This window comes from Lipotes vexillifer, unplaced genomic scaffold, assembly GCF_000442215.2.
Source record: "Lipotes vexillifer unplaced genomic scaffold, Lipotes_vexillifer_v1.1 scaffold83, whole genome shotgun sequence".
In the NCBI taxonomy this organism is placed as follows: domain Eukaryota; kingdom Metazoa; phylum Chordata; class Mammalia; order Artiodactyla; family Lipotidae; genus Lipotes; species Lipotes vexillifer.
Window position 1 is genome coordinate 3,483,213 of NW_006799780.1, and position 26,421 is coordinate 3,509,633.

At 38.4% G+C, this 26,421-nt stretch overlaps 1 protein-coding gene across 1 annotated transcript in view; it reads left to right on the top strand.

Moving 5' to 3' along the window:
- The window catches only part of MSH3 (mutS homolog 3), a gene marked incomplete at its 3' end in the record, with an annotated part of 88,404 nt that overhangs the window by 8,125 nt on the left and 53,858 nt on the right, over positions 1-26,421 (top strand). The window contains exons 3-8 of the mRNA XM_007471985.1: positions 3,399-3,619; positions 7,630-7,836; positions 9,464-9,580; positions 9,975-10,092; positions 11,730-11,875; positions 22,429-22,595. Of these exons, the coding sequence (XP_007472047.1) occupies positions 3,399-3,619; positions 7,630-7,836; positions 9,464-9,580; positions 9,975-10,092; positions 11,730-11,875; positions 22,429-22,595 (976 nt within the window). The remainder of the gene's footprint in view (positions 1-3,398; positions 3,620-7,629; positions 7,837-9,463; positions 9,581-9,974; positions 10,093-11,729; positions 11,876-22,428; positions 22,596-26,421) is intronic.

The following is a 26,421-nucleotide window of genomic DNA, read 5'->3' on the forward strand; positions in this document are numbered from 1 at the left end:
TTTTTTTTTTTTTTTGTGGTACGTGGGCTTCTCACTGTTGTGACCTCTCCCGTTGCGGAGCACAGGCTCAGCAGCCATGGCTCACGGGCCCAGCCGCTCCGCGGCACGTGGGATCCTCCCGGACCAGGGCACGAACCCACGTCCCCTGCATCGGCAGGCAGACTCTCAACCACTGCGCCACCAGGGAAGCCCCTATGTATTTACATTTTATGGTACACAAAAAATTAAAGCTCAAATAGTGAAGGTGTTAATTCAGTGAAAGATTTTTCCTGAGAAGTTTTCGGTCTATTTAACATGTTGGGACAGCAACCGATGGCCTTATTTCTAGGGTATGTCCTCTTAAGGGCTCAGAGACTAGTGATAATGCTGGCAAGCCTTAATCTCATATTGTGGCAATTTGATAGTTCATTTCATGGCATCTTCAGAAAAAGAAATAGTAGAAGTGAGGTTTTAAGTATAGGAGCAGAATATGGAGGTTGTTAAGGTTTATTTGGGTACTGTTAAACTAAAACAGGAGAACAGCCAATTATTTTACCAGCAAAATGGATTTATCTGGGAGCAGGTAAGAACTGCAATTTAGGACATGCAACTATGGCAAACCACATGCAAGTTCAGCAAGGCAAAGGAGAGGAAACTCTTTTATAGAGGAGAAGAGGAATTTGTGAGGGTCATTGGAGGAAACTGGGAGTTCAAAGTATAGTGGCTTTTCTTTGGCTGAGTGGTGACAGTCTCTCATTGGTTGTACTGTTGCCAGGCAAGGAGAAAATCTTCCTCCTGCTGGTGGTAGTAAGCTAGTGTCACTTCTATAGGAGAATGCAAGGTAAGTCTTTTCCTGTTGGGATCTGTATTGATGCTGGGTAGTATGTCCAGGAGAGCTCTCCCTGCTGGCCTCCCAACTCCATTTTAGGAGGTTTCCCTTTTAATTTTCATAGTACTCAGTTTTCCATGAGCCAGGTTTTTCACAGTAGTTACAGTCTTCCTCAAGGCCTATTTGAGGGACTGGTGCCTATATCTGTGTCCCTTCTCAGACATGAGGGTTTCGTAGCTCTTGGGGGCTTTGCACTTGAGAAGCCTTCCAGTTTAGTTTTTTTCATTGAGGGCCTTATGAGGTGTTAGAATCTCTCTTAGGTATCTGTGAGGAAGGCAATGGAAGATTTTGGTTTTCCTGTGTAAGCTTCATTCTTCCCGCAGATAACATGTTCATATTTCCCCCGGTTTTCTTTTAGATGGCTCAAGATTTGATGGTCCTAGGAGCATTAAGAAAAAATTGTAATTTTGGGTAATTGCTTGTGTACCAGTTCTTTCTCTTATTTTATAGTTCAGGAATCATAATGGCTTGATATAAATGAACAAGTGTGGGACACCTTCTTTCCTAACTCTTGAGCTGTGGTGTACTCGTAGAAAGTCATTGTAGCCTAAGGATGAAAGATGGCTACACAGAAAAAGGAGAGAAAAAACTTTAAGAGATGTGGAAGGGTAGCAGAGAGGTTGTACAGAAGCATGGGCTCAATCCAGGATCTTTCTGAATCGACAAAAACCTTTCTGTGTTGAGCGTAACTCAAGGATGGAGCTTCAAGGTGGAATCTTCCTTGGCAGTGGTGAGAGTAGGGTAGGGTGGGGAAGGGTGGTAAGGAGGAGGGCAAGAAAGTGAGCCATCAAGGGCTCTTACCACATGCCCGCTAAGTCCTTGCTGCACATCCAGCTGAGCAAACCCTGAAGTTTGTGGAAATAAGGCCATAGACATGGAATTTTTTGAAATATGAACTTTACTGTTTACTTAATAAATAATGGGAAGAAAAGAGCAGAGCATTCACTAGCTAGAAGAGTCCCTGGCTACTTCACCTTAGTTTTTAACACTTCAGTTTTAGATATTCTTTTTTTCACATGAGTGCAATTCTAAGACCTATACCCCACCCCCATCCCGGGAAAGTTTTTTTGTATGGGTAGGGGGAAGTCCTTATATAATATAAAAACTTACAGTATATGTTTGAAGAGTGATTCAAGTATACATCCTGGAAAGGGGAGAATAACAGTAAATAAGATGAATATATACATTTGAAAAGAGGTTTCAAATATACATTTTTCTAGCTACAAGGTTAACAGGAGACAGGATAAAGTATAGATCTAAAAAGAGGTTTGAATATTAATATGAAAATATTTAAACTTTTAGAAATGAACAAAACCCAACTCTTGCCCTCAGAGTGTTTTTGCTTTAATGGGAAAGTAAGAGATAGCAAATGCAGTCCCAGTTTCTTTATATTAAATAGTAATTACCTAATAGTATTGTTCTAAAGGGTGAAAAGATGTATTCTGGCATATAGTAGATACCCAATACATGATAGTTTCCCTTATTTTATGGGTTGCTTGCTTATTAATAACTGCTAATCGGCAGCGTGTGATAAGTGCTATAGAGAGATGCGATCTTGTTATAGGAACATAGAGAAAGAAAAGATGACTTTAAACTGGGAGAATTAGCAGAATTTCATGAAAAAGTAGTTTTGAGATGGGTCTTGACGAAGTGAGTACAATTTGCCACGTGGAAATTGGGGTCAAGGGCATTCTGGGGAGAAAGAATAGCATGAGCAAAGCTGTGGAGGCAAGAAGGCACATGTCCTGGGGGTGGTTTCCTTGGTGAATTCCTGGTGTCAGTATCTTTAGGTCTTTCCCATGGAGCTGGTCAGTTTCCCCAGTCCAGAGTCTTGTGAGCTCCTGCCTGGAGAGAGAACGCTGGCTGCCTGTGTTCTGAGAGCTGGTGAGAAGAGGCTGGTTTCTCTGCATACAGTAAGCCTGTATTCACATCATTCTTATGGCTCAGGCACAGTACTGTGTCTCACCTGTGCCTGTTTTGCCTTTTCCAGAGAAATCTTCAGTCTTCTGAGGTAGAAGGAGGACAGTTACCCTTGAGTTTGGAGTGGGGTAGGGGTCTAGGGATTAAATTGTTTTGAACCAGTTCTGTTTATTTTAGAACCTCCCTTTTTTCCATTTCCAGAGCTACTGGTGCCCTGATTCTTGAGCCATTTAATAAGCATTTTGTGTTGTAAGTAGGATTGGTTCCTGGTTTTATATATTACTGATTTAGGATTTAGCTTTCAGGTATGCTAAATTGGTTATTGCCTATCCATTTATCCTTCTAGCTTCAGATATTTTGTTTGCAGTTGTCACCTCTTCTTTTCTGTCTGCCCTGTTGTAGTTTTTAATGGGGTTTCAGGACCAAGTGAAATTAGATCTATGTTTCAATATGTCATCTTCACCCTGAACCCGAGGTTTCTTTATTTCCTTATCACATTATAGTTAGATTCATTGCTTTAGTGAGAAGCTCCCTCTTTAAAAATCCTATGCTAATTATGAATTGACATAATGAAATAAAATACTATTATATTTTCTTCTGACTTGCTAAGAGCCAAAGAAACATCTGAGGACCAGGATCGTTTTAAAGTCTCTGGAAAAATTGAAAGAATTCTGCTGCGATTCTGCCCTTCCTCAAAATAGAGTCCAGACAGAGTCTCTTCAGAAGAGATTTGCAGTTCTGCCAAAATGTACTGATTTTGATGATATCAATCTTCTACGTGCAAAGAATGCAGTTTCTTCTGAAGATTCCAAATCTCAAACTAGTCAAAAGGTATGTAACTCTTATATAGATGAATATCCAGTTACTTAGAACTGTAGGTTCTCAAGTGCCATTAGGTTTGTGGGTTCACTCAGGGCACTGGTTCCCAAACTTGGCTGATCATCCAAATGAGCTGAGGGAGCTTTTGCTTTTTAGTTTTTGTTTTTTTTTTTTAAATTCTTGGAGATTGTGATTTACTATGTATTAAGGCAGGATGAATTGGTTTTATTAAAACTACACAAAACCAAGAAAACCTCCCAGCAGATTCTGATGTACAGCCTGGATTAGGAGCCGCTGACTTGGGGGGATTCTTTATTAATAATTAATACAGGCACAGTTTCTTATAGTCCTCCTTATAGTTTCCATGATTAGTCTGGAAAATCACAGTGAATAATTTATAGAGATGTTTTGAGGTTTTTAGTTGAAAGCTTGGCTGATATAATAAATTCAGAGTTTAACCAAATGTATATGGCTTCCTTACTTCTTCCACTGTTTTGTGATTATTAGTATTTTTCACCATTGCAAAATCAGGGAATTTAACTCTTGATCCATCACTGAAATCTATAATTCAGAATTAGTGGTTCTCAGCCCAGCTTTAAATTAGAATCACCTTACTGTCATAATTTTGTATGGTGACAGTTAGTTCCTGGACTTATGATCACTTCATAATGTTTTTGACTATCAGATCACTATGTTGTACACCTGAAGCTAACATAATATTGTATGTCAACTATACGTCAATTAAAAAAAAATACCGATAGTAAGAGCCCTTCTTCAGAATCATGTTTAGTTAGTTTTCATGAAAAACTGGGCATGGATATCGTTTAAAAGCTCTCATTTTCATGTGTAGCCATGATCGAAAACCATGGAATTAGAGAACTAGTTCTTTACTTTTTTTTATGATTCATTTAAATCTAATGAAAACTATGGATTCATTACTCAGAAAAATACTTAGACCAACACAATTTTGTATCTAATTTTCAGAAGTTCACACTCCTTCCCACAAAGTCCAAATTCATGAACTCCTCCTTCAGCCAGGCCATAAGATCCATTGACTTATTTTACATCATCAGAAAAAAAGTTGCTTTGTTTTTATTTTTAATCTTTTTTTAGTACTTAGAAGCAGTTCACCTGAGTGTAGTGGTCATAAAGTATAGAGGTCAAAAAGTTTGTGTATGTTCACTTTAGTAATTGGAGAATTTATCCTGGGGTCTCATGAGATTTACTGTTAGTTTATATATAAAATGACCAACTTGGCATTTCTGATGCACAGCACATTAGAAGTAACCAGTTAGACGGGACACCTAGAAATAGGTCCTGAAATTCCCATTTTATTATTCTAGTCATCCTCAATTGTCAAGACAAAGTTAAATTGAGTTCAGAATGCTGTCTCTGGGAATATGAAAAAGAGTATATCTGAGAAATATTTTCACCCAAATGGTGGGGGAAAAAAGTTGCTTAATACTCAAGTATTCAGATTGACTTGTTTATTCGTATCCCCTATGCTTAAAACTATTTGCTGGATTCCTACTTTCATTCCCTATATGAATAAGGTATAAAGTAAGAACTTTTCTTTTTCCAGAAAATATATATTTTTTAAGTATTCATTAAGTTTTGCAATATGTGGTTTTCTTGAATTTTAGATAACCGTCATGGAAACGAAGTAGAAAATCCATCATAATTAAAAGCAAATGCATTCTCCAACCTGGTATATTGACCCACTTTTCTCCTGCCATGCCTGTCCATACCTTACCAGATCTCATTGCTGATCTTTGGAGGTTTGCTTGGCTTTGCTATTCAGATAAACTGTGTCTCTACCTGCTATTCCAGCTAAGCTGAATTTTTTAAACCTTTAGCAACTGCAACTGTAAAGAACGTCTTTCTGGGCTTTCCTTGGACTGCAGTCCCCTCCCTGGGCCATATAAGACATTTCTCTTTCTCTCTTCTCTGCCTCTGCTGGTCACTAGTTTTTTAGGCCATAGTTTTAATTTCAGGGGTAGCTGGTAAGTTTTTAGATGTTGGCAGTGACCCAGTGACAGTTAATTAGATGCTGGATTTATCCTTTTGACAAAAATAATTAATAGTCAATCTAAGAAAGAAGTGAAAAATTTTATTTGAGCCAGCCTGAGGATTATAACCCAGAAGATAGTCTCTCAGAGAGCTCTGAGAACTGTTCCAAAGAAGTAAAAGGGGGGGAGGCCAGCATATATGTGATTTTGATAAAGGGGGTATGTGCACTCAAGCACACATCTCGGTAGAAGGTTGCTGCTAGTCACAAGGAACAGACATCTTAGTTAATGATTTTAGTGCTTTTCTAAGTATGGGATGATGCAAGAATCTAGGTTTATAAAAAAACTTCTCCTGAAAATATCTAACTATCTGAGGGCAAGTTTCACAAAGTGCCTCATCCTGAGCTTCTTCCTGAATTCCTTTCAGGGTGTAATATAGGTCAGCAACCACAGTAGCTAATGACTTCATTCTTGTAGAATTGGTTGATGGGCAAACAGTCTTTATTTTATAGTCGGTTCCCTTTCGGTCTTAATTTCAACCAAGGTTTGGGAGGCATTTTGTGATCAATTTGTCCTGTGGCGCTAGGAATACTCATTCTCAGGTCAGGCAAGGATTTTGTTGATAGGCCACTCACTGTGCTGTTACTGGACTAGGCCCTGTTAACAGTAGCCGAAAGCCTCTGAACCACCTGTCTTATAGTCTGTTACGGTCTAGAAAAAGATTCTCTCTTGTTGCTTCTTCCCATATCTAGAGTTACACTATTAAAATCACTGATCATATAGAACTGTATATTTTGTCAATTGTTTTAAGTCGCCTAATCATTATTAATTTTATTGGAGGCTCAGTCATACATTTGGTAATGCAAGAAACAATTATATTATAAAATAGGCAGAATATAAGTAATATAGCTAGTAACGTTAATAAGGTCATAAGTAAGTATTTAAGCTAAGAAGACTTCCATTAGGTGCCCATTGTCTCCCCAGGTCGTCTGACCGGTATGTTATGCACCAATGGCTATCTTTAAGGGAAATGGTATGTTGGCATTGTATATAAAGTTCACCATAGATGTCTGTGTGTACGAGGCGAGTGGTGGGTCATCGTGACCCCTTAAAGGATTGAGAAAGAAATGTTAGCTTCCAAGGAGTTATAAAGCTGGTACCAGAAGGAGGAAAATTGATCTTAATGGTTGAGCAGGTATTTCTGCTAAACCTAAGCATAAGGCAGATAGATGCACAATGCACACTGAAGGGGAGGGAGGGGGACAAAATGGGGAGAGAAAAATTTTATGTTTAGATTTTTCTTGCCTTGCCTTAAAATATGAATTTTTATGTCATCAATTGTACAGATTTGTTTCATTTTACCTTCATAAGTCTCAGAAGCAAGGAATTTGCTCTAAGCTGTGAACTGGATTTAATTATGGTTTTCATATAAACAGGTGGATATCAGGAATACTAATGTTGAAAATGTAACCTTGTGCTTTATGCTTTCCAAAAGCTGTTTCTCATCTCTCTTTACCAAACAAATGGTGATTCTTTCTTGGAATAAAGATTATGTAATATACTATCTTTTAGACTGTACTTGGAAATTTAAACGTTAAGTGCAGCTTTAGCTGCTGGCATGCTTGTTGAAAGTGGTTTTGCCTTACCGCTGAGGGAGACAGATCGATGCCTGATGACTTTTTGTGCCTTATATATCTGGGCATAAAGAAAAGAAAATGGTTAATTATAATTGGTTTAATGAAATCCAGTTTAAAGAGAAGTATAGAAAGCTTTTTTAGTTTAGGCTTTCAAAATTTGCTCAAATAATTATACAGTAGTTTACTTTGGCTCACTTTTTTAAGTCATTTACTTTGAAAAAATTCCAAACCTGCAAGAAAATATGCCTAATATATGATACACTCTTGTAAACTTTTCACTTGCATTCACCAATTATTAGCTTTGTGCCAAATTTATGTTCTGGAACTATTATTACAGTTAATACTTTTTAAACTATAAAAATCTTTTGGTTGCCAGGACAAGACACTCAGTCATTTTGGATCATCACATAGCAGTTATGAAAACTTACAGAAGACTTCTGATTCTAAACCATCTAACAAACGGACCAAAAGCATCTACACCCCCTTAGAATTACAATACATAGAAATGAAGCAGCAGCAGAAAGATGCAATTTTGTGTGTGGAATGTGGATATAAGTATAGATTCTTTGGGGAAGATGCAGAGGTAAGTTGTTTTCTCAGACACTGTTTTTTTGTCCAGCCTTAAATATTTTCCAGTGTTTTTATTTCATTTTCTGACTTTATGGAGAAGCTAATGTGATCAATTACCTTCAAAAATACTTTCATTTAAAGTAAAAACTAAAAATAGACACAAGCAAACTTGGTGGATGCTAGATTTGTGGGGAAGGAAGTGAGGGGTCCCTATTGGAATGTTCCTGCTTATTCTCCATGGTGCTGGCCCAGTACCTTCCATCCATCGAAAGTCAATTGTGAATGAACCATAATCATGTGAGTATTCCTAATGAAGACTCAAGCAAGAAAAAGAAACTTGAGATGTACAGAAATTCCTCTTTTTACCCTTAACTTATGAAGTTTCATAGCCAGGAACATAGTTAAATCTCAGTGGAAGAGCACATTAACTCTGCCAGCCACCAACAAGTGTGTGAAGTCTTACAGGTCTCTGTATGTCAGCTGTCTTGCTGTCTTAGTCTAAGTTGGGTTTGTATTTAATTTGGGGTGTTTGATGTAGGCCTAAGTTAAGAAGGTTAAAAGTAAATTTGAGCATTTAGGGGCAAGCTTAGGCTTGGTATTGCTGGTGGTGCTGTTGAAGTCATGAATGATTGTGGTGATCCCTTAGTTTCAGGCCTGGTTGGATAGTACATCTTCAGAGAGTGATGAGGTGGCTCGTCTGCCACCTCATGAATGGGGAGTGGAGACCTGGCCAACTTTTGTTCTTCTAGTGTCCTAAGTCCTGTGGCAGGAAAGTGGTGTTCTCTAGTTCAGATGGCATGATACTCTCTTCTGTGTCATGAAATTAGACTTTGAAACAGCATCCGCGTGTTTCCTGAGGACAGGAACCATGTGGTTGGCCTCTTATAGATGAAGGGGTGAAAGGAAGTGCTGTTCTCTGCCCTTCTCTCTAGGTTGAGTGCTAAATTCAACCTTGACCACAGTAAAGACTGATGTCTTCTTGCCCTGCAGTGATGAACTAATACAGTTCAGAGACGGGTGGTATAGGGGAGTGAGAGTGGAGGAATGACTCCAATTCCGTGGCTCCAGTGGGCAATATCTAAGTCCTGGGACTTTGTAGAAAAACGTAGGGAATCAGGTGGTGCTGCCTGATTCTGCATTCCTATCATTCATGCATCATTAAGTAGCTAACCAGACCAGGGGGTTCTCTTCTCACTTCCTCAAAGATGCCCTCTGTCCAAGGAGGTTCATCATGTACATATGTACTCCATGGTATCTCCTAATTTTCAGTTATTTGCATGTGCTAAGTAGCAGATTCTTATTCTATTTCAGTCTCGTGGTCTCTGTGTTGTGCAGGGAAAGCTCAGCACTTTTAAGGGTTTGATAGATCTAAGGACATGAAAGAAAACCTGTCATTTTTCTGAGTTGCTTATAAATATAGATGTTGGCTTTGAGGTTAGGCCATGGACACTGTTAAAAAAAAGATAAAACCATAGGCTCTACACAGCGAATGTCTTTTAAACTTTTTATTGACATACCGCACAGAGAAGTGCACAAATCCTAAATGTATACCTTGATGGATTTTTAACAAAGTGAACAAACACGGCACAGGGAATCTAGAAGTAGAAATTTATTGATATTTTCTTCTTAAATTTTTTTAGATTGCAGCCCGGGAGCTCAATATCTATTGCCATTTAGATCACAACTTTATGACAGCAAGCATACCTACTCACCGGCTGTTTGTTCACGTACGCCGCCTTGTGGCCAAGGGATATAAGGTTTGGCTTCAACTTGTGGGAAAAGGGGATTAGAGTCTCTTCCAGAGAGGGAAATGTTTTCTAAGATGGTAGGCTATAACTGGTTTTGGAATTTGGTATTTTGGAGAAATTAAAATTTGTCATAATTATTGGCAGTATAGCTCCATGAGTTTTTAACATATTAGATATTTAGGGTAAAAAGTTTTTTCGACTCTGTTTTGGAGTGTTTCACAGTGATTTATCCACACTTGCAAGGTCCTTGTGGTACTTATTACTTAAGCCCTACCTCTGGACATTGTGGACTAATTGTTTATTTTAAATGTTTCAGAATTAACCTTTCAAAGTCTAGAATTAATGTTTTGTTAACAAATTTTCCATCATATTTGATATGCAGTATTTCTTACTTTTGTTGAAGGTGGGAGTTGTGAAACAAACTGAAACAGCTGCGTTAAAAGCCATTGGGGACAACAAAAGTTCACTCTTTTCCCGGAAATTGACCGCTCTTTATACAAAATCTACACTTATTGGAGAAGATATCCTTTTCAAATAGGAATTGTTTTTCTTAAATGTTACAAGGGCTTTGTTTTAAATAGCATTTTTTAAAACTGTTCTTTGATTGGGTACCTTTTTGATGAGATGAGGCAGTATGGTTACCTTGACCTGTGATTAGTAAGGTACCGAAGAGAGAAGAGTTGATATTGGCTGGAAAGAAGCATTTTTCAAATGCCGTAGTAAAAGGAGAGTTCACTGTATTTTAAGAGCAAGAAGAAAGAGAGCCTGATAAAAGATGATAGCAAGTTAGCAACTGATGTGAAATTGCATTTTTCCTAGGCCTTTGTGGGCAGTGGTTAGGTGTTTAGGGCTTACAAGCTCTTGTAGATCTTCCTAAGATGAGACCTAAAAAATAACTTATTTACTTCAAAATGTGAAAAGAAAACTACCAAGTTAACACACAGTTAACTGCTTATAAAACATAATAGTAGGTCATCTTCATTAATTGTTAGCATCATAAGAATTTTATTACTTTTCAAAGTGGATTGTAAGCTTTCTCACTTGCAAGAACCCTCAGTATATATAATGATTGCCCCCCAGTTTATGGTCATTGATAAATTCAATGAGTTACTCGAAGCAAAATGATTTTAACAGCAAAGTCATAAAATTCTATCAATTATTTAAAAACCAAATAATTATATATCAAATATGATAAGGAAGCATTTTGTTTACTGTGGAACGGGGTCAGATCTCTCAGAATAAAAGAATGTAGGGATAAGGTCTTAAATGATACTGTGTGAAGGTATTGCTGTTATGGTTTATTACAGATGTGCTTATTTAGAGAACTGCTTAGCTTCTACCCAAATTCTGAAGGCTGTTTTATTCCATTAATACCGTGAATACGGAACGGTTATCACTCAGAGTGGACCCCAGACCATTAACAGCTCTGTGTTGTTCTAAGCTGATCAGGCTGTAAGAACTTTGCAGTTTTATCGTTTCTTTTGCCTGAGCTTGAGTCTCTTTTTCAAAGCCTGCTTCTAAAACAGCACCCCTCCGTGCTTCTCTTTTGCTGCTGCTGTAGCTCTTATCTGCTGATGCCCAAAGTGGATGTTCCCAGACTGACTTTGTCCAAAATCAGCTTTCATCCCTGAGAATTTATGTAATGGACTTACTGCACACACACACACACACACACACACGCACACACGCACGCACATGTATGTATGTTTCTGTTTTCTTTTTTGGTTTTCTTTTCTCATATCTTTTAAAAATTCTCTTGCTATGTCTGAGAGCTGTTAGCTACTTCAGTGGAGGAAAGTAATTTACACTGTTTTAGTGTATCCATGCTTTGACTTGTGGAATTAAACATCATGAGATTGTTAAGGAGTCAAGGCTCAGCATTATCCAAGTGAAGCAGAGGGTTAAAAATTGGTGCTTCCACAGGATCTGAGGCATATCACAGGCCATTTGGAAGTGAAAGGATAATAGTTGTCTGTTCTCGTGAGTCTTATATCTTAGGGAAGATCAGTCATGTAATTATGATCAGAATAAATCAGAAGAATAAATGCTGTATGGAAGAGTTTTGCATAAAGCAAAAATGTCCAGGAAAATGAACCATTATTTTAAGGGAGAAAAGCTAATGGGAATGTAGCATTTATTTTTCTTTAATGATTATCACATGTAAATCCTTTAGTCAAGCTGGATGATGCTGTTAATGTTGATGAGATAATGACTGATACTTCTACCAGCTATCTTCTGTGTATCTGTGAAAATAAGGAAAATGTTAAAGACAAAAAAAAGGGGAACGTTTTCATTGGACTTGTGGTAAGTACTTTGTAGGTGAAGAATGAATGATAGGGACTTCCCTGGTGTGCAGTGGTTAAGAATCCGCCTGCCGGTGCAGGGGACACAGGTTTAAACCCTGGTCCGCGAAGATCCCACATGCTGCGGAGCAACTAAGCCCGTGAGCCACAGCTGTTGAGCCTGCGCTCTAGAGCCCACGAACCACAACTACTGAGCCTGTGCACCTAGAGCCTGTGCTCTGCAACAAGAGAAGCCACCGCAATGAAAAGCCCGTGCACCACAATGAAGAGTAGCCCCCGCTCGCCACCACTAGAGAAAGCCTGCGCACAGCAACGAAGATCCAACACAGCTAAAAATAAATAAATAAGTAAATAAAAATTTTTTTTAAGAAGAACGAATGATGTTCAAGGAATCTTTTTTTTTTTTTTTTTTTTTTTTTTTTTTTTTTGTTTTTTTTTTTTTTTTGCGGTACGCGGGCCTCTCACTGTCGTAGCCTCTCCCGTTGCGAAGCACAGGCTCCGGGCGCGCAGGCTCAGCGGCCATGGCTCACGGGCCCAGCCGCTCCGCGGCATGTGGGATCCTCCCGGACCAGGGCACGAACCTGTGTCCCCTGCATCGGCAGGCAGACTCTCAACCACTGCGCCACCGGGGAAGCCCCAAGGAATCTTTAAATGTGAGTAATCATGTATGGTTTATAATGAGGCTATCTGATGGGTTGTGTCCTCAAGTAATTATACTAGAAAAACATTTTCCTCCTAATTTTATATGTTAAATTACTAGTTATAATTTTCTCAGGTGGCTACTTGGCACTCTGTGCTATGGAGGGATCCAGATAGTTTCTGTCCATGGGCTCTGGCAGTTTAGGGTTGAAGATAGACCCAGTGACAGGCATGCATGTGGACAGTGTACAGATAGCAGAATAAAAGTCAACACATGCATGGATAACAAAGGGTTTTACAAATTTCCTCTAGGGATTTGAAGTTAAACACAAATGATTATGGGATTGTCATATCTAGTTTAGAGGAAAGTTTGAGAGTTAAAGGGAAATGATAGCTGGCTAGTATAAAACTCTCTTTTTAATAAGGATTAGGAATATTTATAACCAGTCTTCCAGGTAAGTATAATTTGTAAATCATAGTTTTATTGATCTTGCCTTCTGGCAATTTGTGAGCAGATTTGCCCATTTATAGACTTACTTGGACTCTGCTTAAAATCTTAGGTTTAAGGGTCCTTTGGAACTATTAGACTCCCTTGTTCTGTTAAGCACAAGTAGGACCCTTTGCCTAATAATAATTCATTCTCTTTGTTTTTTACAAACTTCTGCAACCAGCTACAATATCAACAAAAATTCTTACAACCCAAATGTCTCCAAAGTACCTTTTAATACCTCATTCTGACTGCATAACTTTGTGCTAACTTGACATATGCTTAATCAGTAAGCCTTTCTCTCCAGGAGTTTGCATTACTGTTGGATGGCTCTAAATGATTTTTTATCCTTGAGAAGCACTTTTTATCTAGCTGCAGGCAATTGAACCTACCTACAAATAGTAAGGTTACTTGCTTTTAAGCTTTATCAGATGTAATGTGCTATTTTATATTTACCTGGAACTCAATCTAAGGAGCAGAGCTGATAGTATACAACTCCTACTTTGTGCAGTTAGAAATATGCTCTGGCCTACTGCCAAAGTTAACCGTAGTATATGAACTGGCATGCAAAAAAAAAAAAAACAAATGATAGTTTGCATCTCAGGCATTTTCTTGGGACCCATTCTTTACCTCACCAACCACTTTTGGGCTGATGACATCCAGAGGTCTGGTCCAGGCTGCACCTCTCTTCTGAGCTCCAGGCTCTTGCTTCCAACTCTTCATTGGACAAGGCACTCAAATTCAGTGTGGCTGAAATGGATCTCATCTTCCTTTACCCTGTTCTTGCTGGGTTTTTCCCTGTTGTGGTGAGTGTCACATGTTCCCCAGTCACTACCTAGGAGTTATCCTTTGGATACTGGTAGTTAGTCTGAAATCAAAGGCTTTTGTGTTGTAGTGCCACTGCCATCAGGCCCGCTACTGTCAGGCTGGGCAATGCACAGCTTTATACAGACTGACTATGGGTTTATCAATGTTACATATCACACAGAGTAGTAGATGTTGCAGGTTTTACGATATAGACCATTTCTCTGATTTAAAAAAGCAGAGGGGAATTTATCTGGCTGATAAATTTATTACTTGAATTTCTGTTAATAGCTTTTGTAAAAATTTGGTTGTAGATTGGGAGATAAACTTATATATGTATGCTAATGTACTTACAGTCCAGCTATCTGGCCACTAGAGAAGGCCTCTGGACTAGAATTAAGGAACTTCCTTGAGCCAAAAATGAGTGATTTTTTAAAAAGTTATAAAATAATCGAGGAAAAAAATGCATAAAACAGAAATTTACAATGTAATATTGAGACCCAGGTTAGGAAATACAGCACTGCTCACAGAAGGGCCCCTTCCCTCTGGAGGTAACCATAATCCAGACTTTAAGGTAATAATTCCCTTGCTTTTAGATACAGTTTTATGACCTTAAAACTGTATGGCTCAGCGGCCATGGCTCAGGGGACCAGGCGCTCCGCAGCATGTGGGATCCTCCCGGACCAGGGCACGAACCCGTGTCCCCTGCATCGGCAGGCAGACTCTCAACCACTGCGCCACCAGGGAAGCCCCTCTTTCCAGTTTTTGCTTGTAAAAAGGATACACTATCAACCTTTTGCACATGCCTTATACATGTGCCTGAGTTTCTCAAGAGTATATAAATAGGGGAAGGATTGCTGAGTTATAGGATGTGGATGTTTTCAGCTTTCTTAGAAAATGCCAGGCAGTTTTCTGGAGAGGCTGTGTCAGTTGACTTTCCACCAGCCGTCCATGAGTGTAGGGGCTGGTTGTTTTTCCTCCTGTTGTCTCATGCAGTCTGTAACTGGCCCCATGCCTTTCGTGATTGTCAGTAGTGAGTAAGAGTGTGGCTTGTGGAGTCAGACTATGTGAATCTTGCCTCCACCACTTTATTGTCCCTCGACCTTGAGTAAATTACTTAATCTTTTTCTTCTCTTCCAAACTATGATCTTTTCCAGGTTATCTTGGCTATTATTGGCTTGGGGTGATGTCCAGGGAAAACTGGACAGCTACATGTAAAAGAAAGAAATTAGAACACTCCCTAACACCATACATAAAAATAAACTCAAACTGGATTAAAGACCTAAATGTAAGGCCAGACACTATAAAACTCTTAGAGGAAAACATAGGCAGAACACTCTATGACATAAATCACAGCAAGATCCTTGTTGACCCATCTCCTAGAAAGATGGAAATAAAACCAAAAATAAACAAATGGGACCTAATGAAACTTACAAGTTATCATAGTTGTTTCCCTGGATAGACTATGTACATAGTGTTTATCAGAGTTTGTTATATTTGATTTTGTTTTACAAAAATTATACTTTTTTTCCTTCAACGTTTTTATTGGAGTATAATTGCTCTACATTGGTGCATTAGCTTCTGCTGTATAACAAAGTGAATCAGCAATATGTATACATATATCTCCATATCCCCTCCCTCTGGTGTCTCCCTCCCACCTTCCCTATCCCACCCCTCTAGGTGGTCACAAAGCACCGAGCTGATCTCCCTGTGCTATGCGGCTGCTTCCCACTAGCTATCTATTTTACGTTTGGTAGTGTATATATGTCCATGACACTCTCTCACTTTGTCACAGCTTACCCTTCCCCTTCCCCATATCCTCAAGTCCATGCTCTAGTAGGTCTGTGTCTTTATTCCTGTCTTACCCCTAGGTACTTCATGACCTTTTTTTTTTTCTTAGATTCCATATATATGTATTAGCATACAGTATTTGTTTTTCTCTTTCTGACTTACTCCACTCTGTATGACAGACTCTAGGTCCATCCACCTCACTACGAATAACTCAATTTCATTTCTTTTATGGCTGAGTAACATTCCATTGTATATATGTGCCACATCTTCTTTATCCATTCATCTATCGATGGACGCTTAGGTTGCTTCCATGTCCTGGCTATTGTAAATAGTGCTGCAGTGAACATTGTGGTATATGACTTTTTGAATTATGGTTTTCTCAGGGTATATGCCCAGTAGTGGTATTGCTGGTCGTATGGTAGTTCTGTTTTTAGCTTTTTAAGGAACCTCCATACTGTTCTCCCTAGTGGCTGTATCAATTTACATTCCCACCAACAGTGCAAGAGGGTTCCCTTTTTTCCACACCTTCTCCAGCATTTATTGTTTGTAGACTTTTTGATGATGGCCCTTCTGACCAGTGTGAGGTGATAACCTCATTGTAGTTTTGATTTGCATTTCTCTAATGATTCATGATGTTGAGCATCCTTTCATGTGTATGTTGGCAATCTGTATATCTTTGGAGAAATGTCTATTTAGGTCTTCTGCCCACTTTTGGATTGGGTTGTTTGCTTTTTTGATATTGAGCTGCATGAGCTGCTTGTATATTTTGGAGATTAATCCTTTGTCAGTTGCTTCATTTGCAAATATTTTCTCCCATTCTGAGGGTTGTCTTTTCGTCTTGTTTATGGTTTCCTTTGCTGTGCAAAAGTTTTGAAGTTTCATTAGGTCCCATTTGTTTATTTTTGTTTTTATTTCCATTTCTCTAGGGGGTGGGTCAAAAAGGATCTTGCTGTGATTTATGTCACAGAGTGTTCTGCTTATGTTTTCCTCTATGAGTTTTATAGTGTCTGGCCTTACATTTAGATCTTTAATCCAGTTTGAGTTTATTTTTATGTATGGTGTTAGGGAGTGTTCTAATTTCATTCTTTTACATGTAGCTGTCCAGCTTTCCCAGCACCACTTATTGAAAAGGCTGTCTTTTCTCCATCATATATTTTTGCCTGCTTTATCAAAAATAAGGTGACCATATGTGTGTGGGTTTATCTTTGGGCTTTCTATCTTGTTCCATTGATCTATATTTCTGTTTTGTTTTTTTTTTTTTTCTTGCGTTATGCGGGCCTCTCACTGTTGTGGCCTCTCCCATTTGCGGAGCACAGGCTCCGGACGCGCAGGCTCAGTGGCCATGGCTCACGGGCCCAGCCGCTCCGCGGCATGTGGGATCTTCCCGAAACAGGGCACGAACCCGCGTCTCCTGCATCGGCAGGCGGACTCTCAAGCACTGCGCCACCAGGGAAGCCCTATATTTCTGTTTTTATGCCAGTACCATACTGTCTTGATTACTGTAGCTTTGTAGTATAGTCTGAAGCCAAGGAGCCTGATTTCTCCAGCTCAGTTTTTCTTACTCAAGATTGCTTTGGCTATTTGGGGTCATTTTTGTTCTGGTTCTGTGAAAAATGCCATTGGTAGTTTGATAGGGACTGCACTAAATCTGTACATTGCTTTGGGTAGTATAGTCATTTTCACAATGTTGATTCTTCCAGTCCAAGAGTACATCTCCATCTGTTTGTATCATCTTTAATTTCTTTCATCAGTGTCTTATAGTTTTCTGCATACAGTTTTTTTGTCTCCTTAGATAGGTTTATTCCTAGATATTTTATTTTTTGTTGTTGCAATGGTAAATGGGAGTCTCTCCTTAATTTCTCTTTCAGATTTGTCATCATTAGTGTATAAGAATGCAAGAGATTTCTGTGCATTATTTTGTATCCTGCTACTTTACCAGATTAATTGACTAGCTCTAGTAGTTTTCTGGTAGCATCTTTGGGATTCTCTATGTATAGTATCATGTCATCTGAAAACAGTGACAGTTTTACTTCTGTTCCAATTGGATCCCTTTTTTTGTTTTTCGTCTCTGATTGCTGTGGCCAAAACTTCCAAAACTGTGTTGAATAATAGTGGTGAGAGTGGGCAAGCTTGTCTTGTTCCTGATCTTAGAGGAAATGGTTTCAGTTTTTCACCATTGAGAACGATGTTGGCTGTGGGTTTGTCATATATGGCCTTTATTATGTTGGGGTAAGTTCCCTCTTTGCCTACTTTCTGCAGGGTTTTTATCATAAGTGGGTGTTGAATTTTGTCGAAAGCTTTTTCTGAATCTCTTGAGATGATCATATGGTTTTTCTCCTTCAGTATGATAATATGGTTTATCACATTCATTGATTTGTGTATATTGAAGAATTCTTTTATTCCTGGGATAAACTCCACTTGATCAGGGTGTATGATCCTTTTAATGTGCTGTTGGATTCTGTCTGCTAGTATTTTGTTGAGGATTTTTGCATCTGTCTTCATCAGTGATAGATGGCCTGTAGTTTTCTTTTTTTGTGACATCTTTGTCTGGCTTTGGTATCAGGGTGATGGTGGCCTCGTAGAATGTTTGGGAGTGTTCCTCTGTCTGCTTTATTTTGGAAGAGTTTCAGAATGATAGGTGTTAGCTCTTCTCTAAATGTTTGATAGAATTCGCCTGTGAAGCCATCTGGTCCTGGGCTTTTGTTTGTTGGAAGATTTTTAATCACACTTTCAATTTCAGTGCTTGTGATTGGTCTGTCTATATTTTCTATTTCTTCGTGGTTCAGTGTCGGAAGGTTGTGCTTTTCTAAGAATTTGTCCATTTCTTCCAGGTTGTCCATTTTATTGGCATAGAGTTGCTTGTAGTAATCTCTCATGATCCTTTGTTTCTGCAGTGTCAATTGTTACTTCTTTTTCATTTCTAATTCTGTTGATTTGAGTCTTCTCCCTTTTTTTCTTGATGAGTCTGGCTAATGGTTTATCAATTTTGTTTATTTTCTCAAAGAACCAGCTTTTAGTTTTATTGATCTTTGCTATCGTTTCCTTCATTTTTTTTTCATTTATTTCTGATTTGATCTTTATGATTTCTCTCCTTTTGCTAACTTTAGGGTTTTTTCTGTTCTTCTTTCTCTAATTACTTTAGGTGTAAGGTTAGGTTGTTTATTTGAGATGTTTCTTGTTTCTTGAGGTAGGATTGTATTGCTATAAACTTCCCTCTTAGAACTGCTTTTGCTGCATCCCATAGGTTTTGGGTTGTCGTGTTTTCATTGTCATTTGTTTCTAGGTATTTTTTGATTTCCTCTTTGATTTCTTGAGTGATCTCTTGATTATTTAGTAGCGTATTGTTTAGCCTCCATGTGTTTGTATTTTTTACAGTTTTTTGCCTGTAATTGATACCTAGTTTTATAGCATTGTGTTTGGAAAAGATAATTGATATGATTTCAATTTTCTTAAATTTATCAAGGCTTGATTTGTGACCCAAGATATGATCTATCCTGGAGAATGTTCTATGAGCACTTGAGAAGAAAGTGTATTCTTTTGTTTTTGGATGGAATGTCCTATAAATATCATTTAAATCCATCTTGTTTAATGTGCATTTAAAGCTTGTGTTTCCTTATTTATTTTCATTTTGGATGACCTGTCCATTGGTGAAAGTGGGGTGTTATAGTCCCGTACTATGATTGTGTTACTGTTGATTTCCCCTTTTATGACTGTTAGCATATACAGCACCTTATGTATTGAGGTGCTCCTGTGTTGGGTGCATAAATATTTACAATTGGTATATCTTCTTGGATTGATCCCTTGATCATTATGTAGTGTCCTTCTTTGTCTCTTGTAATAGTCTTTATTTTTATTTATTTATTTATTTATTAGTTTTGGCTGTGTTGGGTCTTCGTTTCTGTGTGAGGACTTTCTCTAGTTGCGGTGAGCGGGGGCCCCTCTTCATCGCGGTGCGTGGGCCTCTCACTGTCGCGGCCTCTCGTTGCAGAGCACAAGCTCCAGATGCGCAGGCTTAGTAGTTGCGGCTCACGGACCTATTTGCTCCACGGCATGTGGGATCTTCCCAGACCAGGGCTCAAACCCATGTCCCCTGCACTGGCAGGCAGATTCTCAACCACTGCACCACCAGGGAAGCCCAGTAGTCTTTATTTTAAAGTCTATCATGTCTGATATGAGAATTGCTACTCCAGCTTTTTTTTGATTTCCGTTTGCATGGAATATCTTTTCCATCCCCTCACTTTCAGTGTGTATATGTCCCTAGGTCTGAAGTGGGTCTCTTGTAGACAGCATATGCACAGGTCTTGTTTTTGTATCCGTTCAGCCAGTCTGTGTCTTTTGGTTGGAGCATTTAATCCATTTACATTTAAGGTAATTATCGATTTGTATGTTCCTATTACCATTTTCTTAATTGTTTTGGGTTTGTTATTGTAGGTCGTTTCCTTCTCTTGTGTTTCCTGCCTAGAGAAGTTCCTTTAGCATTTGTCGTAAAGCGGGTTTGGTGGTGGTGCTGAATTCTCTTAGCTTTTGCTTGTCTGTAAAAGGCTTTAATTTCTCTGTCAACCTGAATGAGATCCTTGCTGGGTAGAGTAATCTTTTTCCTTTTCATCAGTTTAAATATGTCCAGCCACTCCCTTCTGGCTTGCAGAGTTTCTGATGAAAGATCATCTGTTAACCTTATGGGTATTCCCTTGTATGTTATTTGTTGCTTTTCCCTTGCTGCTTTTAATATTTTTTCTTTGTATTTAATTTTTGATAGTTTGATTAATGTGTCTTGGAGTGTTTCTCTTTGGATTTCTCCTGTATGGGACTCTCTGCGCTTCCTGAGCTTTATTGACTATTTCCTTTCCCATATTAAGGAAGTTTTCAACTATAATCTCTTCAAATATTTTCTTAGTCCCTTTCTTTTTCTCTCCTTGTGGAACCCCTATAATTCAAATTATGGTGCGTTTAATGTTGTCCCAGAGGTCTGTGAGACTGTCCTCAGTTCTTTTCATTCTTTTTTGTTTATTCTTCTCTGTGGTAGTTATTTCCACTATTTTGTCTTCCAGGTCACTTATCTGTTCTTCTGCCTGAGTTACTCTGCTATTGATTCCCTCTAGAGAATTTTAAATTTCATTTATTGGGTTGTTCGTCATTGTTTGCTCTTTAGTTCTTCTAGGTCCTTGTTAAACGTTTCTTGTATTTTCCTCAAACCTCATTCCTGATCCATTTCCAAGATTTTGGATCATCTTTTCTGTCATTACTCTGAATTCTTCTTCAGGTAGACTCCGTATTTCCTCTCCATTTTTTTGGTCTGGTGGGTTTTTACCTTGCTTTTTCACCTGCTGTGTATTTCTCTGTCTTCTCATTTTGTTTAACTTACTGTGTTTGGGGTGTCCTTTTCCCAGTCTGCAGGTTTCATGGTTCCTGTTGTTTTTGGTGTCTGCCCCCATTGGATAAGGTTGGTTGAGTGGGTTTTGTAGGCTTCTTGGTGGAGGGGACTGGTGCCTGTGTTCTGGTGGGCAGGACTGCATCTGGTGGTGTGTTTTGGTGTGTCTGTGAACTTAGTATGAGTTTAGGCAGCCTCTCTGCTAATGGGTGGGGTTGTGTTCCTGTCTTGCTAGTTGTTTGGCATGGGGTGCCCAGCATTGGAGCTTGCTGGTCGTTGAGTGAAGCTGGGTTTTAGCATTGAGATGAAGATCTCTGGGAGAGCTCTCACAGATTCATTTAGGTGGTGCTGGGAGGTCTCTGGTGGACCAATGTCCTGAATTCGGCTCTCCCACCTCAGAGGCTCAGGCCTGACAGCATACCGTGACCCATCAGCCACACAGCTGGAGAAGATGGGCTATGAGTTGGGTGTCAGCCACTGCCCTGTTGTAGCTCTGCCTCAGCTGTCTCCAAAGGTCACCCAGATACATTGGGTTATTCCACCATTCCTCAGAACTTGCATATGCCAGTCTGGGATTTGTAGATGTCCTCCTGATACTCTTCATTGAAATACCTCGCATTCATGGTAGTGAGAGATATGCGAATAGTGTTAGTTCTCTTCAGTTCAGAGGCTGGTACAGTCTGAGCCTTCGTGTGGCCAAGTCAGGAGCAGCTGGCCAGCGGTCCCAAAGTGATAACATGTCAGATTTCATGAAGGCTTTTGCAACTAGAGAAAGCCCGCGTGCAGCCACGGAGACCCAATGCAGCCAAAAAAAATCTTTTTAATTAAAAAAAAAACAAAAGAATGTGACTCCAATAAACAAATTAACATGCCAGAAAGAAAAGCTGTGTAGTGGATGCTGTGGTGAGCCACCCAGACCTCACCTTCAGGACAAACATTCCCATCCCCCCTATATTTTTTATTGATTAATTTTATATATTGAAATAGTATCTTACTCCTACTCTGGTGGCCACGTTTCTAGAAACATATCACTTCTTACTCTCAGTATTGGCAGCCACTATTTGTACAGTACTTTATAGCTTAGAAGGTGTTCATTTGTTTTCTGATTTGACCCTTACAATAACTCTGTGAGGGAAGTAGGCTGGTGTATCCCCAGTTACAGAGGAGGACCCTGAGGCCCAGGAGGGTTTAATGACTTGTCACAGTCACTCAGTCTGGTGTGTTAGATCCAGGACTTAGTTGGACTCAGGGTGTCTCTCTAAAATCCCATCTAGCATAGTTTAGATTGGTGAGTCTGACTTCTTATTTAAGAGTCTTGGAAAGCAGACAGATTTTCAGACATTTTAGAAATGCAAGTACATACTTGTGAATGTCGTCTTTACTATTTCCACGTTTATTAATGCTGTGTCATAGTTATAATGGGGAAAAATATATATTTTCTGTGCCATTATATTTTTGTTTTTAGGGGGTGCAGCCCGCCACGGGTGAGGTTGTGTTTGACAGTTTCCAGGACTCCGCTTCCCGTTCAGAGCTAGAAACTCGGATATTATGCCTGCAGCCAGTGGAGCTTCTGCTTCCATCAGACTTGTCAGAGCAAACCGAGATGCTCATCCAGAAGGCTACAGCTGTTAGGTGAGTTGGCACATTGCTGGAAAGTCATGTTGATTCTGAAACTTAGATCTGATTCCCAAACTGATAATAAAGTTGTTAAAAATGATTTTTCTTTATAAAAATATTTCATCAGTAGTAGTGGAAATTCTGAAAAAGAAACCCAAAATGACCCTTAATGTCACCTTAATGAAGGCTTTTAGAAGTTGCTCTTTTTGAAGGGGGTTATGATATTTAATGAAATTATTTGATATTAAAGGGTTTATGATATTATTAAATGATATTATTTGGTAATTTTCAGTTTCTGCAGATAATCATTCCTTAGAAAGTTTATATAATTTTGGGAATGCCTTATTTGTGCTGCAAGTTTCAATTTGTGGCTCAGTACACTAGTTAAATTTACTAGATATATGGTCACCCCTCTTATTTATGAGGCAGTGTGCTAGGCACGATGGCGTATGGAGGGAGAAGATGTGCTTGTGATATGTGTCTGGCAGAGTTTATAATCCAGCAGGAGAGGCAGATGTGTAGAGACCTAACTGGATTCCCAAAACATGATGTATTGCATGACAGACATGAAGGTGCCTAGGTGAGAAGATTCTGTACTATTACCCAAGGAGTTTGGTGGGAGAAGAGACTGAAAAGGTGGGCTGGGGCTTGGGTGAAGAATACTTTATATATTGAGGAATTCGGACTTTAGACTAGGCTGGAGAGCCCACGAAGGTTTATATTTAATAGGTTGACAAATCAGTTGGAAAATCAAATTAATTGATTCAGTGAAGTTCTGTATATTTCTTTGTTCTTCGAGTTGAATGTTCCTTTTTCATCTGACTTGAAATTCTTTCAAAGTAGCTTTCAAAATATGTTTTTCTGATTGTAACTCTAATCCATATTCATTTAGGAAAAGTTGAGAGTTAAAAAAAAAACCATAAAAATAAGCTATAACTCAGAGATAACTACTGTGAAACATCTTGGTGTATTATTTCTGTGTATATGTATCATCATTTTTTGTTTATAAACTTTGATTCATGTTGCAAAATCAGTTTGTATTCTGTTTTTCTTTTAATTCCCCATGTATTTTTTTACTTTATTATGGAAAATTTCAAATGTATATGAAATTATACTGAATAGTTTAGTGAACCCCATGAATCCATCAACCAGCTTCAATATTTCTCAACCAGCCAATCTCATTTCATCTATAACTCTACGCTCTCCCTCCCTGGATTATTTATCTGAAGCAAATTCTAGAGAACATCATTGCATCTGCCAATATTTCAGTGAGTATTTGTGAAGACAAGATGACTACATAACATTCAGTCATATAAGTGGATCATACAGTAATTTACCTATTCCCCTTTTGTTAGATTGTATTCATTTTTTTCAGTATTACAAATATTGCTATGATGAATATCCATGCATAGAAATATTTGTGTGCATTTCTGATTATTTCCTTAAGCTAAATTCCTAAAAGTGGAATTAATTGGTTAGAGAGTGTAAACATTTAGAAAACTCTTGATTGCTTGCTAGAATTGGTAATATTAATTTATACTTCTACCACTATAGTATAGGCAGGTTGTTTGAGCCCTTGCTGGCATGGGAAGTGATCACTGAAATAATTTCTGCCAATGGGATAGATGAAAAATTCTGCATGAATTCCCCTTATTTTGTTCTTAATCCTTTTCTGACGGTGTTCAAACTTGGATAATTAAAAGTCAGACAAGTAGACTGATAAGGGATGCTGCCTTTGGAGGGCTAAAAAAGTTAATAAAATCTCTAAAGATTTGAAAGATAGTCTTCTAAAACTATATTTCCCATATTTTATATCTTTGATTTTGTTAATTTTCCTTCATACCTGAGTGTATATTTGATTAAATTAGATGTAATTGAGATTAAAATTGATCAGTTGAATCAACACTCTGGTTTTTCTGATTTCCACTTATTTTTTTTAGCTTTCATTTATTTATTTTCACAATTTATGATTTATTTTTCGTAGGATACTATGATTCAAACCGGTACTGCTGAACAACAGCTAGAAATGAAGAGCACTTTAAGATTTTGAAACAGCACATCATTTAGAAATCTTTCACACAAGATATAATGCCCAACAGACAAATGTATAAATTAATTTAGACAAGTGGAAATTCTTCAGTTGGCATAGATTATCTGTCCCATTTTGGTGGCAAACACTTTTTTAACTAGACAAAATATTTGAGACTATATTATCATATCTCATACTATGATTATTATTCATTCTCAGAAAATTGGATATATTCAATTCTAGCTACAGTATAATCACAGCATTCTAACTAGAAAGTCTTCTTTTTTTTTAAACATCTTTATTGGAATATAGCTGCTTTACATTGTTGTGTTAGTTTCTGCTGTAAAACAAAGTGAATCAGCTATATATATACATATATCCCCATATCTCCTCCCTCTTGCGTCTCCCTCCCACCGTCCCTATCCCACCCCTCTAGATGGTCACAAAACACTTATTTTTATAAAGTAATAAAGGCAAAACTCAATAAAACATTAAAACATTCCACAAAGACATTGCCAAAATGGAATTTTTTGGCTGGCAGGCAGCATCGCCTGGGGATGTTCCTAAATGTTTACTCATCAAATGAGATTCAGAAGCCATTTGGCATACCAAAGATAGTTTGGGTGTCATATGTGGGTTTTACCAAATTTGATGACGGCCTTTGTCTTGTTTTAATTTGTATTTTTCTGGTTAGCATTGGGCATATGTAATTTTTTCTGTGTTTACTAACCACATGTAATTTTTTATTTTATTCACATAATGAACTAAACAGTCAACAATTAATCCACATTTCTGTGTAGTCTAAAGCTGATCTATATCTAGGTATAGAATGGAGCAGTAGAGATTCAGAAGTCAAAAGGTCAAGCAGTGTGGCTCTTGTGACATAGGGTTTGGGTTCGAAAATTGGCTTTCCTCTTAGTGACTTTGGTTGAATTACTCAGTTGTGTTGTCCTTCAGTTTCCTTTTCTGTAAAATAGAGAAAGTAAGAGTGTTTACCTCATAGGATTGCTGTGAGGATTAAATAAGTTAAAATTAAGGCAAAGTGCTTGAAACAGCACCCAGCATAGAAAGCTCTATAGATGGAAGCTGTTCTTTCTGTTATTCCCATGAGCCATTATCTCTCTGAATACTGCCTCTCCCCTCTGTTCCACTAGACCACCTACTAGAAGTATGTTGGACCTTCATATTCTACTCTCTGTGCATGGCCCTTTATGGTGTCATCTCCCATCCACAGCTATGATTTTCATATGGTTTTTGGCCCTTGGGGATTTCCTTTTTTTTTTGACTCTCTTGAAAAAACATTTTTGATTATATATTAATTCACTATTTCTCTGTATTTTTAGTGTACTGCCTGGACCAATTAAGCCTCCATACTTAATGGTAGCATTCCATTATTTTTATGCTTAGAAATGTCCGTCCTTATTCTGAAAACATTTACATGATTACTTTTATTTTAGTCGATTTATTATTTAAAAAAAATTTTTACATTCCACTTCTAATTCACTTTTATTTTGCTTTACTGTGTGAAGTGTGGTCCTACCTTAATTTCTCCCTAAATGCTAGTGGGTCCACTTTAACATCCATAAAATTTAGCCTTTATCAACCTGAGATACAACTCCTAGCCTTGTTTAAAAAAAAAAAAGAAAAAAAAAGTTAGCAACGGGGATCGGGAATGCTTTTTTTTTTTTTTTTTTTTTTTTGCAGTCCGCGGGCCTCTCACTGTTGTGGCCTCTCCCGTTTCGGTGCATAGGCTCCGGACGCGCAGGTTCAGCGGCCATGGCTCACGGTCCCAGCCGCTCCGCGGCTTGTGGC